At 38.5% G+C, this 20,426-nt stretch overlaps 1 protein-coding gene across 1 annotated transcript; it reads left to right on the top strand.

The window, feature by feature from the left end:
• Positions 1–1,197: 1,197 nt before the first annotated feature.
• MAP9 (microtubule associated protein 9) lies at positions 1,198–19,307 on the top strand (the record flags this gene model as incomplete). The annotated part of the gene is made up of 13 exons (XM_084263270.1): positions 1,198–1,356; positions 2,386–2,482; positions 3,692–4,147; positions 6,142–6,371; positions 6,767–6,878; positions 8,693–8,949; positions 9,721–9,779; positions 10,304–10,466; positions 10,845–10,934; positions 11,619–11,777; positions 12,222–12,367; positions 13,103–13,235; positions 19,109–19,307. The coding sequence occupies 13 exons, from the start codon at positions 1,198–1,200 to the stop codon at positions 19,217–19,219; spliced, it is 2,172 nt and encodes a 723-aa protein (XP_084119396.1). The 3' UTR covers positions 19,220–19,307.
• Positions 19,308–20,426: the final 1,119 nt, after the last annotated feature.

Raw genomic sequence — 20,426 nt, 5'->3', positions numbered from 1 at the left:
ACCTAGCATTGCCAAGTCCACCACTAAACCATGTCCCTAAGCACCACATCTAGGCATCTTTTGAAGACCTCCAGAGATGATGACTCAACTGCTTCCCCTGGCAGCCTGTTCCAGTGCTTGACAGCCCTTTTTCCTAATTTTCCAAATTTTTCCTCACATCCAATCTAAACCTCCCTTGACACAATTTGAGCCCATTTCCTTTTGTCCTGTCACTTGTTACTTGGGAAAAGAGACCAACACCCAACCAGCTACATAGAGAGTGACAGTCTCCTCTCAGCCTCCTTTCCTCCAGGCTAAAAAGCTCCAATTCCCTCAGCTGCTTCTCATAAGATTTGTGCTCTAAACCTTTCACCAGCTTTCTTGCCCTTCTCTGGACAGATGTGTATGTGTATGCCTGTACCTGTCTGGTGGTAACAGGTGCACAGGTTATATGTCGCATTTAGGCATACATAATAAATCCTATCGACATCAGCTGGTTTCTACTAAACACGGGTGAAGTCTGTCTTTGGCACAGGTAAGAGAGATTGACAGAAAGCCCCAAGTCTGACGCACTGATGCGCCTGTGCTCTGCTGCACCCCAACGTCTGTGCATGCAGGTGTGGGAAAGGGGGAGACTCGGGCCTTGTGTCACGGAGCCGGGAGCTCAGCGGCGTGAAACTCAAGGGCGCAGTGCAGTGACCGCCGCTGCCCAGCAGCCTGCAGCCGCGGCCTGAAGGCGGAGGCGGCTCCGCCGTCAGGTTCTAAGCCGACGCCGCGTCCTGCCCATTATTCGGTATCCCCTGCGCAGCGGCGTTGCCAGGCGACGGGCAGCGCGGCGGTGGGACGCCGAGGCTGTCAAGAGGGCCGGCCCCAGGCTCTGCCAGGCGCGGAGCTGTAGCGGGAACCCGTCGCCATGTCAGGGAAAGGCGGCAGCAGGCGAGCGGCCGGGCGGCGCGGCGCGTTGCAGGTGAGCGGCGGCAGGCCGCGGAGGGAGGGGGCGAGCGGGCGGGGAGCGCAGCCGGCGGGGCCGGGGGCCGGCGTCAGTGGCGTTTGGCTGCCAGAAGGTTTCTGGGGCTGTCACTGTGCTGATTTGCTGTTAAAGGCAACACACACAAAAAAGTCGATTTCCTATCAAAACGAAAGCAGGGGGCGTTTTCCCTTCGACGCGGACACCAGAGGCTGCTCCCCGTGAATAGTCTGGGAAACAGGGGCTCCGTCATGGCAGTAATCCTGCAGAAAAGGTTCTGGCTAAAGGACCAGCAGTGGACAGCAGCAGGTGCTTCAGGAAGAGATAAGACTCATGTCAGCTATCCTGCTCCCAAGCCTTCACTGTTTTGTGGCTCAGGGACTTCCGATCTGGAGATAGTGCTGCCTTTTGTAATGTATTTTCATCTCTAAGAAAGACCTTCTGGACCCATGTAAGCATGGTGTCTCCATGATGTCCTGCAGCAGACAGTGGTTTATGTGAAGTTCTTCCATTGTTATGGACCTGCCACCTGTTTCAGGTTCTTTTATTGCAGGTCAGTGAAGAGGTGGGTCTCGCTCACCTCCTCTACCGCACGTGACTGTACAGACCTTCTCTTGCCAAACAAAACATATTGTTGAATCGTAGAATAGTTTGGATTGTAAGGGACCTCAAAGCCCGTCTAGTTCCAACCCCACTGCCAGGTACACCCTCCTCTAGACCAGGTTGCCCAAAGCCCCATCTAACCCAGCTTTGGATGCTGCCAGGTAGGAGGCAGCCACAGCTTCTCTGGGCAACCTGGTCCAGGGCATCACCATCCTCAGAGTGAAGAATTTCTTCCTAATATCTAATATAAATCTCCCCACCTTTAGTTTAAGGCCATTACCCCTTATCCTATCACTCCATGCCCTTGCAAACAGTCCAGCTTTCTTGTAGTCCCTTTTAGGTACTGGAAGGCTGCTATAAGGTCTCCCCAGAACCTTCTCCAGGCTGAACAACCCTAACTGACTCAGCTTGTCTTTCTGGCAGAGTTGCTCCAGTTCTTTGATCACCTTTGTGGCCCTCCTCTAGACTCACTCCAGAGATAGATGATCCATGCCTGTCTTGTACTGGGGACCCCAGGTCTGGATGCAGTACTGCAGATGGACAGCAGAGTAGAAAATAGAAAAGGGGGAAAAGTGTCATGTAATGATACTTCATTACTGCTGAAATTGAAGAGCGATCTGCAAGATGTGTGTCTTATAGAAGAAACACATAGAAAAAGTGGGAGAATGAACTTAGAGTGAAAACACTGTATTATACTTAATAATAATTTTCAGTTAAATGGGTTGATCTTTATTGCTCAATTTTACATCTGTATGTGTGGGAGGGGGTAGTTAGTGCTGAACTAGAAGAAGTGAGTCTTCCCTTCTGTGTAAAAGTTATTTGTGAAACCATTTCAGGATGAGCTACAAGAAGCAACATCTGCCCATGCTGCAATACATCAAACAGCCGAATACTCAGATGACTTTGAGAGTGATGAAGATGGCATGTTAAACAGTAAGACAGTCTTAGGTATTTTTCCTTGTGGTGTTTTTTTTCTTAAATCAATAGTAGATCACAGAGAATCTTTGTGAGTCAATATGATGTTCCAAGATTTCTGTTTTAAGAACTTCTAAATCGCTTTTAGCGGCAGAATTCCCAGTGGTGATGCCAGCCTGCTAGACCAGACAGAGTCTGTGCTGTTATCCTACAGTTGTGATGCCCGGTTTTACTCCAGTGCCATATTGTTTATACCTGGATGAGATGACAGTGCACAGTGCTGTTAATGAAAGTGGATGTGGGCAAAGAGAAAGTCATGTTGTTGTGTCACCATTTTTGCAGTCTGGACAATCAGCGAATAAGGGCTGCAGGACACACTGCAGAGCATGGTTGCCTGGCAGTGTAGCCAAAGCAGGAACAGGTTTGAGCTGGCTGTTTTTCTCGGGGCAAATTGCATTTGATAATTGATTATGTTTAGTCTAACGAGATTGGCCAAATGGCTCTTCTTCTTCCTGATATTGTGCTGCATGTTAAGGAAAATATGAATCTTAAATGTCATAATGTATTTTAAAAGAACTTCCTCTGTGTCCTGTTTTTCATTTACATCTGAGACATAGTTTAAAGGTTTGTGGGATGCTTTGATTTCCCTTTGCTGACAAGATTTAGAAAAAAACCTTGTCCTGCATTAAATATATTACTCAACTATGATGATATTCTTTTGTCATCTACCTCAAGCATTTGAACTTGGAAATAAAGTCAATTAAAAAGAACAGGCTGCAGGAAGATAAAAATATTTTTCTTTAACATGTGAGCCTTAGTATTGGAGCAGATACCTCCTTTGTGTATCTTCTGGTAGATTTCAGATGGGGTAGAAGTGGAGAATAAAAGGTGAGGATGGATTCTGGTAACCAAATGTGCCTAGCTTTGTTGCTGTTGGCTTGCTCCCACTTCTTATGGCATTGGAGACATAGTTTTTTAGAAAGGATCTAAATTGCATGACAGGTAAGAATTAACCAGGGAATATTTTGAAGTATTTTCTTTGGATTGGGACCATGGAAAAAGATGACAGGAAAGAAAGTAGAATAAGGAACTAGTTTGGTGGCTTTGGGATGATCAGAGGTGTGGAAAGAGAAATGCTCAGAGACTGAAGTCGGGAGAGTATTATATGAAAAATACTTTAAATTACAGAAGATATTGTTTCTGTGTTCCCATTTTTTTCCACAACAGAAGTTGATAAAGTGCTATTTTCAGGTGCTAGTGAAAAACTTCATGGAAGTAATTCAAGTGCTGAAAGCACTAAGAAATCAGCTGGTGTTGAAAGTCTTCTCTCAGATGATGATGCTTCACACAAAGCAGCAGATACGGAGAATGAAGCTGCTGATGACTTGACTTCATCCTCTCGTGAAAAGAAGCTTCAGCAAATGCAGCTTTTAGGAAGTGAAAACAGAAAAGATGGTGAAGAAAAATGTTTGGAAAGTCAAAATGAGGATGATGACAGAAAAGGTCACGGAGAGTGTTTGGATGCTGAAGGAGTACCATGTGCTGATAGTGAAAGTGACCACTGCAATGACTTGCCTATTCGTGAACTACAGAAAAAAAGAAAGGTGCTTACACTGAATCAAGAGGAAAACAAACCAGTACCCAAGCCACGGCTGCGCAAAACAAGAAATGCTTCAGCATCAGGTGAATCAGTTATTACAGTATATTAAAAGTGGTGCTTTCAGGGCATGCAGTTAATATTATTATAAAAATACGTGTTCTGTTAACCTCCAGCTGCCAGGGGGTAAATTGAACCAGTGTGGGCCAAGCAGGAGGAGGTTCCTATTTGCCCTTTCCTTTCAGGAGATGAAAACCAGCTGTTTACATGCTGAAAGTGCAGGTCCGTGGAGACTGTGGCAGTGTGACAGAGTTGCCTGCTCTGTGTGTGTGTAGCACAGAGAGAGCCACAGCCACACAGTGTCTACAGCAGCCAAGCACCCTTTATCAGGAAGGTCCTTAAACAGGCATCCTTCCTCTGTGGCCAGCGAAGTTGTACCACAGTGTTCTCAAGTGCAATGCTGAAGTCATCATGCTGAGACATGATATTCTGTAATGTAATAGAATCTCAGAAAATGAGCTGTACCCAAAACATTTCCAAATGGTAAGAGTTATCATCACAAATAATCTTTAGCTTTGAAGATACTGAGCTGCTTTGGATATAGTCAAACCCATGAAAAAGAACTGTTTCATTACAGGAATAGCTAATTCATTTTTAATATGCTTCATAGAACTTGGAATCCTCCTAACTGATTATATGTGCTTTTATGACTTTAAAATGTCAGAAGACTTCATACTTTTTATCTACTTCATAATATGAAAAGAATTTGTCCTGTTTGATGCTGAGAGAGATTTATGGCCGGTCGTTCCCTGTGATTGAAGATTACAACTTTGAAATTGGTAGAGCATACTTAATGAGATCATCTTTCTGTCTTTCCACATGATGGCACCAAAGTGCTGGATATCTGAATGTGCCGCCGGGCACTGCAGATGCCTCTTTTTCATGGCCTAGTGCCCGTGTAATTTCAGACTGGCAGAAAAAAAAAAAGTGGAACTACTTTTCTTCATGTGAATCAGAATAGTATAGCGATACTAGCATATTGTCTTCAGCAGTACGTGATGGTAAACTTTCTTATATTAGATAAAGTGATCTCTGTCCAACAGGAGATGACTGTCCAGAGATTAATCAGCTTTCTGTGCACCTTTGTGTTTTCTTGGGATTTACTGCACGAAAAAACTGTCAGTGCAGTTGTTGGAATATTGTTGTGACCTCTTAGCTCTCTAAAATTCACACTAATGATATAATTAGACTTTATACAGCTGAGTTTGCTGGACAGGCTTGGTGATTCTCCCACTCCCTGCCATAGATTTGTGTGAACTAGAACTTAGAAAGAAATGCTTCCATGGCAGTGTGCAGAATTAGATGCACATTTCTAGGTGGATCAGCATAGGTAAAGAAAAAGGCAGGTAGAAAGCTGTTATATGGTTTGATCTTGTTGGCTGCAGGGCAGGGGGAAGAAAACGAGGAAGATGGGATTACTAAATAGGAGGAAGGTGAGGGGGCCAGAGGATAGGCATCTGTAAGAAACCATTGTGTGGTGGTTCTGCTGCCCAGGGAGTGCCTTAGGGAGGGAACAGAGACCTTGCTGAAGAAACTAGAAATACACTGAAAGCACTCCTCTTCAGCTGCATTTCTCGTGATGTCTTCTCCTACCCAAGGCTGTTCTGTTGTGCACCATGTGGAGAGAAGCATCTTCCCATTGGATCTTCTCTAGCAGTAGGTAGAGGGACAAGCAGAATAGCAAAAAGTTTTTCTCACAGCAGTACTATATTAGACTTGTGCTCTCTTGTGTATTTATGAAACCACTCTCTCTAACTGCAGATAAGCTTTTGAGCATGGTTCCAAAATATACACAGACAAAATAAATTGTCTGTTTAACTTTATAATTTTTATTAAGCTTTCTGAAAAATTGGTTGTAACTGTATGGCTGTTTGTATATGGCCTCATTGCATTAAGAAAGCTGTGCTATTACTTAAGTAGCTCATTTATCTGAAAATAGTTGATTCTAACTTGACAAACAGTGTTCCACACAAAAATGTCTTGAACTAGGCATAACTGAAACTATGATATTTATTTTCAGCTGAGGTTATCAACATTCTTACATTAGACCGCTGTTATAAGCCATTACCTCAACCAAGAAGTATATTGAGAAAAAATGGTCCTCTGGAAAAGAATGAACTCAATAGGTCAGAAGGAAAAATAACTTCTAGAAATGGATTGTCTTCATTTTCAACATCATCATCCCTAACTTCCCGGAATGCCCGCACCGTACCCAGGAAAAAATTGCTTACTGAAAACCCTTGTCCTGAAGTAAGACAGTATATGTGTTGAATTTTTCTTTTTTTTTTTGCCATCTACATTGGAAACTTTTGAAACTAACTTTTAATTAGATGACAAAATTTTCTGTGAGAAAACGAGGACAAAAATAGTGAAAAAAAAGAAGTCTTCACCTGTAGCATTCTTATGATGAGGGTCAGATAAAAGTACCTAATTCTTTTTTTTTTTTTTTTTTTAACTAGAAACAGGTTTTTGTGATTTTTTTCAGCTTTATGTGCTGATTGTTTTTATTTATCCAAGTGTAAAACAAGAATTATACTTCTAGGAGTTCTGAACATGAATGCTATCAAAGTATTATAAAGTCAAGTTAAATTACTCGGATTTGTTATGAATTGCTCACTTGTTTATCTATTATTTTCTGATCTAAGGGTCCATGGCTAGAAAGTACTTCACCACCATTTTCCATTAAATTTACTTCCCACAATGAAAGATCTGGAGACTCCAATTTACTGATGTGTGGAGAAGCACCACCTGTAAAAGGTAGAACCTGGATACATAAAACTAGATAAATGTTACCATTTATACCATTTCTATCTTAGCAGTATCTAATGGTGCAATACAAGTGGCATTCTTAATTTCCTTTCTATGCTCTTTTAGTATCCTTTTTATGCCCTTGTGTCTCCTCCTTTCCTGGTTTTGAGGATGTGCCAGTCACATTTTTGCAGTTATGTCCAAGTACAGTATCATCTCACATACTGGGAAATTTGGCCCTAAAGGCATTCCAGGAGTGGAGAGGAAGATGTTAAAGTTTAAGAATTTAATTTTTATATGCTTTGACTTGTGCCAAGTGTATGCATCATTGTCTAAGCATCTTTGAGACTGAAGAGATGTCAAAATGACTAAATTTAATTTCCTTTTACGCAGTCAACTAGGGTCTTTTACTTCTTACTGCACCTTTTCCACAAACTTTAATACAAACTGAGTAGCACTATTCTAGGTGTTTTTTGGATTTGTGATCCCTTAGTAGCTCTTGGGGGACGTGCAGACTATTTAAGAAATATCAAATCTAAGGCCTTCTCAGCAGTATCCATTGGATTCACCTTTCTTAGTCCCCTTTTCCAGACTGGTTACAAAAAATCCATTGCCCCAGGTAGGGAAATATTGGAACAGACTGTTAGACACCTTCTTTAATTTGCTGATGGAATCACGCAGGAGGGTAATTTGCTGTGTGCAGGATGGTAACAGGTAGGTAATGTAGACTGTCAGATGCAGCAAGAAGAATACTGTCTGCATGGCCTGTGTAATGTCCATATGCTGCAGCTTAATGAGATGAAAGATATGACTTGGTTTGAAGAGTTTAGTGTAGAGGGGTGAACAAAAGTGGAAAGCTCAGGTTGAGTAGTAAATAATGAATACCATTAAATTTGTGTTTAGTTTCAGTGGTTTTTATGTTTTGGTGATACCTTGGATTATAAAATTTGTTTGGTATGGTGTGATATTTTTAAGCATCATTAATGAAACAACGTTGGAAGAGAATTTATATGAAGGGTATTAGCATCAGTACACCAGAATGGGTAGATTCTCCAAGTACATGGACATCGTAAGAGGAAGAAAATGGTAAAGGTGGCATTGTCAGGGCAAAGGAGGACATAGAAAAATATAACAATACAGTGTCTGCAATAAAAACAGAGGAAAAGGGATTGGGGAAGATTAAGTGTTTAAATTTGATAGTGAAGAGTGCCAAGGAGGCTGATCAAACTTCTATAGTTTGAATTGTCAAGAAACTATAATCATAGTACTTAGAGGCTTTGTGTGGCATTTTTCAGGTAACCATGAGAAACTTAGTATTTTGTAACCATTTTGCAAGCACAACAAACTGACTTGCTCATGAAGTTCTGTGCAGTTTGTGCAAAAGGCCTTCATAGTCAGCAGTAGATCAGCACTAAGTGCTACAGCTTAATTACATTTGTACAGTTTCTGAATCCTATGGCTGAGACAGGTGTACTGGCTGGTAAGTGTAAAGTAAAATAGTAAAGTTTACAGATCCACAGAAGATAGAATTCATATGTGTTCAGAATTCTGTTTGTCAACTTGAACTTACCTTCATAATTGTAAATCTGGCTTGTATTTCTTACACTGTCAGCATTGGTATTCCTTCAGGTAACTTGCAGTAAATCTCTTGTACACAGCTTCTGTCTTTTAAAAATCCAAAATCAAGACAGTCATCCTCTTACATTCTATAATGTGTTAAAACTTCAGTTGCCACTCCAGTCTTCAGTACTGCAAAACTATTAAATTCTTGTTAATATGTTGTCTAAGAGAATGTGGACTCTTAATCTTTTTTCTACCATTAGATCAAGATCAGAAGAGTATCAGCACCAGTGACTTGAAAATGGAGGACAATAGTAGAAAATCCCCTTCTGTGATAGAAATGATGATGACTACAGTTTATGAGAAAGCAAAGGAATTTGAGGAATCAAAAGTTTACAGTTCAGATAAAAAGGTGAAAATAGTGGAAGAGCAAATAGTAACTGACACAGTACAGGAGGTACCAGTGAAGGAACAATCTGAGCATGGGGAAGCAAAGAACCTTTCAGAGAGCCCTGCCAAGGTATTATTCACATGTATTTTTACAATTGTTTAGAATTATGTCCTAGAAGCACCATGAAAAATTTTGCAGTTACTTCTGATGCCTTAAATTTGTAGAAGTTTCTCTGTAAAGCAGACAATTTTTCTCTGGCTTCTAGAGCTGAGTCTCTTAAACATTCTGTATGTTTTTGTGGAAGATGTAGGAAACACCTTTTCAGATAAAGGTGTTGAAATGTGCACTTTGCAGTACTAATGAAACAATCCTTACCGAGTGAAAAGGTCATCCCTATTGTGATGTTAGCTGAAGAGGAATGAGCAGTGTATGTTGGCAGAGGATGGAATCACGATGTGAATTGAATAATGGATGAGATGCAAAACACTTCATGCTTTATCATAAGAAAAATATGTGTATTTGTTTGTGTCTGTGTGTATGTATGTAGCTGCTAAAGCTACATATTTAAAAACAGTTAAAAGGACGTTGATATAATAAGAAGGAAGCTCACTGTCCAGCATTGCTTTCTTTACTCCTTTGTATTTCTAAATGATTTTATTTTTACGTAGCACAAAGAAATGTTTCCAGATGCCATTCTAAAGTGATACAGGCATTCTGAAAGCTTGTTTGGGATGTGATTTTTTTTAATTTCTTATCCTGTACTGTACCCTTTCTATATTAAACTTGCTTTCTTACATGTTTCTCTAACATCCTCCTTAGTTTGTAAAAATCAGTTTCATTACAATCTAGTTCTGTTGCTTGAGAGACTCTAACATTTTACTTTTCCTCTTCATTTCTTAGAAAGTAAGTGAAACAAAGGAGTCAGTTCTGCAAAACCCAAAAGCTTCTTCATCTGGCAGGTAAGAGAAAGATGCTATGTATTGCAGTCTGCAGAGTGTAAGATGTGTGTAAGTGCCCTGACAGTGCCGCTCCACTCTTGTTTTCTGTCAGCATTTTCTTCCCTGCTGACAACCTCTGACAATCTGTGGAAAGCAGTTTAGTAGATGTGGCATGTTATTATAACCCTTATTCAGGTTATTATCAGATCAGGCTCCAAGTCTTTTACCAGTGTCTATGATGAGTATGTGCTACTGGGTCCACCAATGAATCCAGTCCATGGTGTCTTTACAGGTTTTAAGCTGTTTTGTAGATGAAATTATAAGAATTTTGTAAACTGTCTGGGGCTGAATATGTTAAGTAGTGGCTCGTTTTGCCAATAATAAAGCCCTCAGAAGAAAATGTGCCTCTTCCTCCCTATCCTCAGCCAAGTGTATGTAAAAACTGAGTAACTGTAACTTCTAGTGTACACTGAAATAAAAGGAACACTACTTGGTATCAGCTACAATAAACAGAAAGATCATTAATACATTTGGTATTTTCATAGGTCTCTGTCATCTACATACTTAACGAAAAAAGCAAAAGCTGTCCCGGCTGCACCTGTTTCATCTCAATATCTGGGAACATTAAAGGTGTTGGAGGACAAATGTGTGCAGAAGAACAGTACAGAATTTGACAAAGCAGATAGCTTACGAGCAGCTGTTTTCCAGGTAGATCTTAAAAGCAAACAAAAACTGAAGAAAACAACCAACAAACAAAGCTGTGCATATAAAGGTCCTGTTATGGGAGTCACCACCTTTTATTTTCTTGAAATCACCATTTCTGAGTATATTCCTTGCATATGCTTACAGTTGTTTTATGGCTAAGATTTTATAACCTTAGGCTACTTTGACCACAGTGTTTGTGTGATCACAGCATAGTCTTCCACATGAGGTAGCTATTTAAGTGCACATGGAATAATTAAGAGTAATTTTGGTGGTCATCGTATTGGTGCTGCTCTAGTGATATATGGTTGTTTTAACAGAACATTTTTAGTTAAACCTTATAAAGACTTTAAAAGTATTGAAGTCTAGTAATGATTCTTACAGAATTGGTTGGAAAAGAAAAAGGCCTTTCTACTGGAATTAAAGAGAATTGAAAAGAAGAAAGCTGAAGATCTAAGAAAAAATACTGAAAAGGTTAGTTTTACATTCTTGTTTTTAAAATAACTTGGTAAACTTTTAATTTTGAATTTTCAAATTCTTATTTGTACTTTCTGCCTAATTACATACCTCAGCTATTCTAAGTTATCTAGTTTTCTCTGCCTAGCATGAGGTGAGTTGTAATAGTAAATGGCACATCCCACTTGTTATGGTAGCTGTAAAGGGTGTGTGGCTGATGCTTCCCTGCACATTTATGTAAAGTATGTTAAAAGTGGGCTTCTTAGATTAATTTTCAGGGTTTTTTTTATAAAGACCTTGAGATGCTCAACCCTTCAGGTGTTTTTATTTGTCATCTGTTAGAAAGTGAATTTACTTGCTATCTCAAGAGATGCTTATCTACAGAGGACTGTATTTTGAATAGTCCCATATATGGTTCTCAGATTTGGCTTTTAAGTATTTAGTGTTTTACTTCTAAGGATTTAATATGTACTTCCTATTCTTCTACACATATTTTGCAGAAGTAGCTTGTCTACTATGCTCTAGAAATGAGCATAGGAAAAAACACTCTATATTGTTCAAATTTAAATTTTGACCATTACTTGGAATGTCTGAAAATTGTTCCATCTAATTCTACATTTGACAATGAGTTTAAAGCATACTATTTCAATTATACTTTTGTGCTTAAGTGTATTTAAATGTAGACCATTATTTTCAATCTAGGAAGCCGTTAAAAGAGAGGAAGCAATTGCATCTTTTGAAGCCTGGAAAAAAAAGAAAGAAATAGAAGCAAAGAAGTTAAGTAAAAAAAGGAAGCTTGAGGAACTTAAGAGAAAGAAAGCAGCAGAACAGAATGAGGAGAAAATGGAAGCAGCACAAAAGGTGATGTGAAATACATGTGTGTGATATGGTTCAGGAGATTGTTGAGAATTTTGATTAATCCAGTAAAAGGTGGAAATTATCTAGATTCTAAAATCTGAACATGATCAAAATCAAAACATGATGAAACATCAAAACAAAGCTCATACTAGTTCATGTTCTGGTGTAAGTATGTAGTGTTTACATTTGCACACAAACCGGGATTTTTCTGTATTTGTATTCTATTAATTGAGCTTAAAATAATCTCCATGTAAATATATTGGAAATAAACTACTATTTAGTAGGATATTAATTTATTCTGTGGGGGTATAATGATGCCAAGCTCTGATTACTGCGACAAATAAATATTCCAAAATTGGAATGTGTCAAAATTATAACAAAAAATAATACAGAATAAAGCAAAAAGATGAAGGGTAAGATTTCTAAAGAATCTGTGGCTTTCTTTAGGCATATGAGAAATGGAAAGAAAGAAAAATGGAATATTTAAGAGAGCAAAGCAGAAAGGAACAACAGTCTGAAAGAATCAGGAAGAAGAAAGAAGAGAAACTGGTTGCAGAGAAGAAGAGAGACAGCATGTCAGCATTTGAAAAATGGTACTACTCCACTGGATTTTGGAATATAATAGTTTCACAAATCTTTGCTTATACACGCGATAGATCATCTGTGAGTGCTTGATGTGCTTGCAGCTGGGAGACAGTGGCATGCTTGGGATCAGGCTTTTTGGCCCCAGTGGAGAGCAAGTATAAGAATAAGGACAAGCTGTACACCTTTCACTTTAGTAACTTAAATGCTTTCTTCCCCAAAAGGCTACTGCCTAAGCCCAGGAAGAGATACTCCAACTGAGAAGTGAGATTCACTGAGTAGTATGTTTTATGTGATTACTCTCATGTTTCATTACTAAGCCATAAGAAGGAAGTTAAATCTGCATCCTTAAGTTTTCAGGAATGCAATTTATGAATGTAGATGTATTCAGAAACAAATGAGATGTGCCTGTTGAAGAAATTCTTTGTTAGTTTTACAAGCCAAGAGCTTTCACAGACAATATGCAACTTACTATTACCCACAGAAGTTTTGAATGTAATTTTTTATGTGATGCCAAATAAGGGAGTTGTACAGAAAAGGTGATGTCATAATAGATAGAATAGTGGGTTCTTTTATACCTTGATGATATAATATATAAAGATGGACCTTGAAGATTTTTTAATATATATTCTCTATCTTTTGTTAAATGTGTAAAATCTGTTTTTACTCAATTTAATGAATCCGTCACAGATGCAGCATTTAGCCTGTGCCATAGTAATCTCCTGTTCTTCCCTCTCACTATACAGGAATGAAAAAAAAGAAGAATATATGAAACAGAAGAAAGTAGAACAAATCCTAGAGAGAAGGAAGCAAGAAATACAACAGGCAGAGAAGGAAGAAAAAAGTAAAAAGGCAATGGAGGAATATGAAAGATGGCTGGTATGTAATTTTCTTTGCACTTTTTTCAAAACCAAAAAGATTAATGTAGTGATCAGTGTGACCACTTCTATATTGTAATACTCATGTTTTCTCATGCTATTATGATAGAGGCCAGATGACGGCAGCGTTACATAGCTAGTCCTCCAAAATTCTTGAGCAAAATGATGATAAAATACAGTGGGCGTGATATTTAGCATACCTGGAACATAATATTCTCCCTAGCTACTTGTCGTGGTTTTGAACTTCATACTTAGTCTTAATTTTTTGACATCCCATATCTGCAGCAATCATCTGTGCAGGGCCAACTCATCACAGCACAAAAACTGCAAAACCAAGTAGCATCACCAGCTGCAACAGTGAGACCTGTATACCTTGAAATCGATAAGAGCACTTGTAATGAGGTTTGAGATTATTTCCATTTACTAGAAAGGGTGGAACTCTGATGCTTCCAATTATATTTCACAGAATCACAGTATGTTAGGGGTTGGAAGGGACCTCAAAAGATCATCTAGTCCAACCCCCTACCCCCACCCCCCTGCCAGAGCAAGATCACCTGGATTTTTCCTGGAGAAGGGTACTTTGGTCACAGGTGTTAAGCAGTAAACTAATCTAGTACTCTAAGCCCAACAATAAGGCAGGGTTTTTTTCCTTGCTGCAGAAAGACAAACTAGGAGAGAGATCATTAATATTCTTAGCATATATTCTTTTCTTAAAGATGTATGACTTGTGGTCACAGAAAAGCTTGTGGTTTTCATCCTCACCCTGTGATGCAGTCACTCATTATACAGACTTTCAAGGTTTTCTGAGCTTTCTTCCTTGTGAGGAAGAAAGACAACAGAAGAAACACACATACAATTTCTGTGGCCATTTCTGAGAGCATGATCTTGCAGCTCAGCTAGTTTAAGGACCTTACAGGGATTCATTTCTCCTGTTGATAGCTTAACAAAATCTTTTCCAGAGTCTTGAGTGGACTTTATTTTTTGGGGAAGGGGTGGGTGTTGTGGTGTGAGGAATAGATGAGAATTGAGGCAAGGAAATGTAAGGGTGCAGGACAAATTTTTAAAGGATAATTATCCTTTACTTCAATAACTCAGAAATAGGCAGTTACAGCAAGACCCTGCATGTTTTCCCTTCTCTGTTTTCAAATTTTTTAAGGCTTTTAAGATGTTAGTTGACCTGGTCCCCTGTGGGAATACCTCTCATGTCATCATTGGTGAGAAGTGTTTTCTATCATCCTTTTTGTCAAGTGATTCCAGCTCAGTTTTTTCAAATGCTTAATGTCCAATCTTAGATCATTTCTTACTTAGTCAATATTCCTGGCTCCCAAGAAAGGAAGTATTACGCTTTGAAGAGTAGCTAATACTCTGTCCCAGCATGATACTCTTCCTGAGGCTATCCTCAGTTAGCATGGTTGTACCAATGCATGGGTGTTTCCTTGCGTTGTACCTTTGACTTCCTTGCAGTTTTGGACTCAATATGAAGCTTTTAAAAAAATAAACCTTTTTTGGGAATGAAATATGCAGCCTACCATAGGCTCCCCTGTTCAAATTGTGTGTAAATTGGTCATCACTTCAGTCGAATTATTAAAAATAAATTTTAGTAGTTAGAGGAATGACCAGATCTAAATGGATGTACTTGTGCCTACATGAAAGGAGCAGTTTGAAAAATAGCCAGGTGTTGGAGGATGTTATGGGTACTGAATTGGTTGGCAAAGGCACCTCTAAAATGATCTTGTTTTCAGTGTCTGTGTAGAAATGCTGACTGACGTGTCTCATGCCCAGTCTTCACATTTTTACTTTATGGAATTGTGCTGGGTTTTTGCTGGTAGCACACCTCTGTTGGAGAGAGCATAGCAGGCAATGGCTCTGTCATCATGTTTGGCCAGAATACTATATCACTTTCTATAGTAATAAAGGAGATACACACCTTCAGTGAGAAGAAAGGCCTGTACATTTGCCAGTGTATTATGAAGGGATCTGAGATGATTCCTGCCTACAGGCAGACAAACAGGCATCAAATCTGAGAGGGCAGAATTGTGGAAGTCTTTCAGTGTATTATTTCATATAAGAGGATTTTTGTTTGAAGGGAAATAATAAGAGTAATATGATGGGAAGTATTCTAATATGTTTTCTGTAACATTCAATAGAAATAAATGTGTAAATTCATTCTGAACTTTCCTGAATCAGGTGTTGCCCATAATGCCTGGGCATGCAGACATTAAAATCTCCCTGTAGTACTTCTAAAATATAAGAAACATTCTGGGCTTATGTTAATGGAAATTCTGTTACTTATACTTTTAGAGGTCATTGTGTGAATGTTTGATAACATAAGTGCATAGAGAAGATTATGTTTTAAGCATGAAAATAAATGCCCTGAAAAAGGTTATTAACACTTGTAAAATACCAACATAAAAAGGATAATCTTGAGCTGAGATACTTTAGCATTGCTGAGGAAATTTAAGCTTAGGGATTTTTTGTTTCTTTCATAGTATTTGCCTCTTGCTGCTTACAAAATATACTCTTCAAGCCAATTTAGATGCTTTGCTTGATAAATGATCATTTTTTACTTAATAGATACTACCAGCATCTGACACTTGTAATTGACATGCACCTGTTCTGAGGAGAACATGTAGAAGAATCATGTAGAAAGTTTATAATGGGAGATCAGTTTAATTTCTGTTATTTTTGAGATAGTAATCTTGATGCCTATTTTCTGTAGAGAAAAGCAAGTACCCTAGATGTGTTATGTTCTTCACTTTATGTGGTAAACATTAACCGAGTATGAGTTGATGGGAAGTAAGGCTGCTCACAAGTAATTCTGAAAGATCAACATAGTAAGATTAAATGCCTTAGAAGAAGTTTGAAATTTCACCTTGAGGTTGAGTATGCTGAACACCTATTTTTGGCATTCTAAAGCTGTTTAAAAACATCAGGAAATGATGTACTGGATGAGTCTTACGGATTTGTTGCTTTTCTGGGTTAGGAACAGCTGACATGGGTTATTCATTTCATGTGGTTTAATAAGATCTATCTGAAAATACTTTCTATATTGGAATTTTAATCTCCTGGCTTTGGAGTAAGTTAGAAATTAGGCTGTTATTGTTATTCCTCTTAAATGTTGTAAGTCTGCCGTACTATCTAAAATTCAATTATTATGTGGCAGTCGTACTGCTAAAGGATGTGATCTTCCCAGAATTTTTTAAGTGAAAAATGTTTGCATCTTTCTGGATTATCAAGTAGGAAACTTCCATGGAGCAATCAAGTCATGCAATCCAGTTGATCTACAGGATGAGAAGCTACAGTTACTGTTTTCATCTTTCACGATTTCTGTTACTCTTCTCCTGTTAGTGCAAATAACATCTTGTTTATTATTTTAGGGAAGATTTACATCAGTTGTGGCTTATGAGAATGTGTGCTGTAGTTAGGACTAGAACATAAAAAGCTTTGTGTTGAAGGCAGGGAGGAAGCTGGTAAGCTAGTAAGTCTTCATGTCAAAATCAATCTTTTACAAGCCAGTTAAATTAAGTCAAGACTCTTCTTGGCACTGGGATTCATTCATGTTCAAACCCATTCAAAACAAACATGATTAAAAAGTCCAGAGCAACTTTCTGTTCCTTTCCAGGATGCATGTATGCTTTATTTTTGGTTTCTGATGAGTCTTTTCTGTAACATGTATTCAGAAAGGAGTGCTTTACAAACATAATCTATGCACATTTTCTTGTAACGTGATTTCTCAAATGTAAATACTGCTACAATAAGTTCTATTTTTAATGAGTTTTCAGTTACCTGACCTGATATACTTAAAATGTCAAATACAGAATCACATTCTTAGATTTGTTAGATTTGTAGAATGTGATTATTTTTTTCTGAATATAAATCAGCTGGATATGTGCAGATACTCCAGAATAGGAATCATGTATGTGTTCCATCGTAGAGCACATTCTTCCCATGTTCCTCTGTACTTCTTGCACATCTCTAGTCATCTGTTTTGTGAAATGTCACTTACAATGCAGAGTCCTTAGGGTACAAACCAGTTCCCTTTAAGAATTCCTGATAAAAATATCTTGAACTTGTCTTTAGAAGAAGAATCATAGACAGTAGTTGTGTTCATCCAAGGAAGATCTCTGTGGAGGGAGAAAGAAAACAAAAGCATAGGATGACAGAATCAGAATCTTACAGTGCTACAAGGCTAATTTGTCTCAGTTACTCCACATAATCCAGACAGATACAGTTTGTATGGAGAGATAGTAGTTTTTTATTATACTAACTGTGATAACTTTTGTATCCCTTGAGTGTTACTTTACTTTGAGTAATAAAATAATGCTTAAGTAATATCAGTGTAGAGAGCATTACTTCTCAATGCAAACCTTGCCTTACTGTTAATCAACTTTTCTGCTAGCAATTAGTGAAATAATTATGTATTTGTTTAGCCAGACCAGACATACCTAACCAAATTGGATCTTCAGATTTGTGTTAACAAATACTTAAAGGGCACCTAGAGGGCACAGATTAAAATCATACTGAAAGGGTTGATGTTTCAGTGACTTTCATGGTTTTTAAAATTTTTGTACATACCACATGCATAGGTAGCATCAGTGTAGTCTTGACTATACACGTAAAACAAGGGGAAACTTCCATTCGAGCTCCCTTTTTTCACAGTATCACTTCTACGCCCATTTATCAGCCTACTCTCTTAAGCCACAGTTACCTCACCATTTCCCTTCTCACAAATAACAGGCAAACACTGCTAGCATCTCTTGAATATGAGGATCTACAGTGTCCCTCGGAGAGTTAGGGTCACGGGTTATCTGAGAGTGCCAGTTATCTTACAGCTACCTTCAAGGAGCAGCACAGGCACTGCACTACAGTTCATACATGTGAAAATACAAAACCTTTATGGTGCTTCAAAATACCGGCTGTTAGGCTGCAAAAGAGGAAAGGAACAGGGTTGGATTTGGTACAAGTGATGCTGCGTATCCACATAACCTCTTTACTGCCAATGGTGTGTATGCCAGCTGCTGGTCCTAGGAGTGATAGCACTGTTCATGTGCCAGAACACCAGCTGCCCAGGGACCTGTTATCCACCTGTAAATTATGCTCTGGTCCGTAATGTAAAGCTGAACTACTTTAAGTCAGTAAGTGGTGTGTGCTCAAGCATGCACCACAAACCTGCAAGTATGATACAAGGAAAACTTTCAGCTCTAAAGAGCTCTCCAGTGTACCAAATTGCCAATGCAGGTGCAGCCTTAAGATGCTTGTCTTCATAATGGTGAAACGGCAGTCATCTTTGCACAGAGAAATTCATATTTTATATAGAACAGAGCAATGTAAAAATAACTTATATTCTGAACACTGCAAGGTTCTGATGATATTTTCTATTTAAATTGTTTCATTCCCATTTTTTTCCTAGTACATGGCAATTGTGACTTGACAAGAAAGTTACAGAAAGTTACAAAGATGCGTTAATGTTTTTGTGTAACGAGAACTATGTATTTAGCATTATGATTTAGGTATCCTCTTACAAAAAATAAGTCATTAGGAAGAGACTAATTACATATAAGACAAAAACAGTACCTAATCCACTAGGCCTACTGCTGGGCTTTTTGTTTAGATTGTGCACAAAACCAGCCCATTCTTGAGACAGTCACCTTAATCATAAATTACATCAAATGTGTAGCCTCATGTTGCATTGTGCAATGTGTGTGACTAAAAGGGGTGTGCTATACTCCAAAAGGCAAATCTCTGCTGTATGTTAGCTTTTCCTTTTACACAAGAAAATTGTAAAAGTAATTGTATTTTTTTTTTGTTGTTGGAGTTAATTTTTTGTTTGGATGGTTTGTTTGGGGTTTTTTTGACACATCTTTTTATTCTCAGGAAAAGAAAGAGAGGAGAGAGCAGCTTGAGAAGCAGCAAAAGAAGTTGCAGGCTGTCCGTGGGCATGAAGCATCTTCTCCCTGGAGTCCACCTGGAAAAATCACATATTAAAGGAATTACTGAGCAGTCTGTTGCCTGTGATGAGAAGAATTTGTCCACGAAGTTCTGGCAATTATTTCAATAACAACTGATTGTCACTGAATCCATAATAGGTGTTGTATTGTTCATTTCTCTCTGCAGTTGAAACAGATCAGTTGTCCCTGTCCATGGCTTTAGAAAATGTACTAATTTTTGTAATTCCACATTTAACTTTGTTTTGGTACATCCTGTGTTACTCCATTCCTTTCTGGTCAAAGTGGATATTTAGGATGCATAAGGTTGGACTCTGACATTTTTTCACCCCACAGGTAGCAGAATGGTTAATTTTAAATTCCTAGGCCACACTGCTGGGGAGTTAAGTCCGGAAGAAATGCTTTGTAAATTGGTGGGCAGGGGGATGGGTGATGGGCAAGGAGGTGTTAGGTGTCTTGTGATAGAAAGAAACAAGGCTACAAACTATGGTATGGGCATGTCATTTGGTACATAAAAGGACAAGATAAAGAAAACACGATATAATTCTTAGATTATGTTACATTGTGAAATATAAAACCAGCTTTCAAATTAAAACTGCATCAAGCAGAAACATGATTTTGTGAGGTCAAACTCAGCCTTGTGATGGTACAAAAGCATTAAACTGGAATCACACTCCATAGTTTTCCTGCTTCCTACAGGAAACTGGTTTTAGAAGCATGTTTGGCAGGTCATGCAAAATCAACTGTAAGGGCAGAACAGTGGTAGTCTTACAAGGCAACCTTAGACACTGCAAATTATTCTTTTGGAACTTAATTTAAAGGCTTATGTGGCTGTTTTTACATGATCAAGTAAAGCCTTCCAAAACATGTTTTCATCATTGCTAACGCGCTAGTTGCTATTTATTTGCTTTCTGTGTTTTTCATGGCTATTTGCCTTACTATTTTGGAAACAATGGCAAGACTACATGTCTTTAGAGATCTTCAAATCTCTTGTTTGCCTACAGTCTAAACTCAAGCTGTTACTTATGTTTGTATTTTCTTATTTGAAATTTAATAATCACTCCAGAGCAGACTTGCTCCTCAAGTTTGTATTCCTAAAGAAAACTCAACATAAACAACATCACCAACCAAGTAGTATTAAAAAACCCCAAAAAACCTCGTCTTTAAATTATAGATTTGTTTTCTCAAATGAGAATCTCACTCCTGCTTAGACTGGCAGCCTCCTTGGGAAGTCAGTGGAGCATTTG

Source organism: Gallinula chloropus, assembly GCF_964237585.1.
Source record: "Gallinula chloropus genome assembly, chromosome: 4".
Taxonomy (NCBI): Eukaryota; Metazoa; Chordata; class Aves; order Gruiformes; family Rallidae; genus Gallinula; species Gallinula chloropus.
This window is presented reverse-complemented; position numbering and strand designations above follow the sequence as displayed.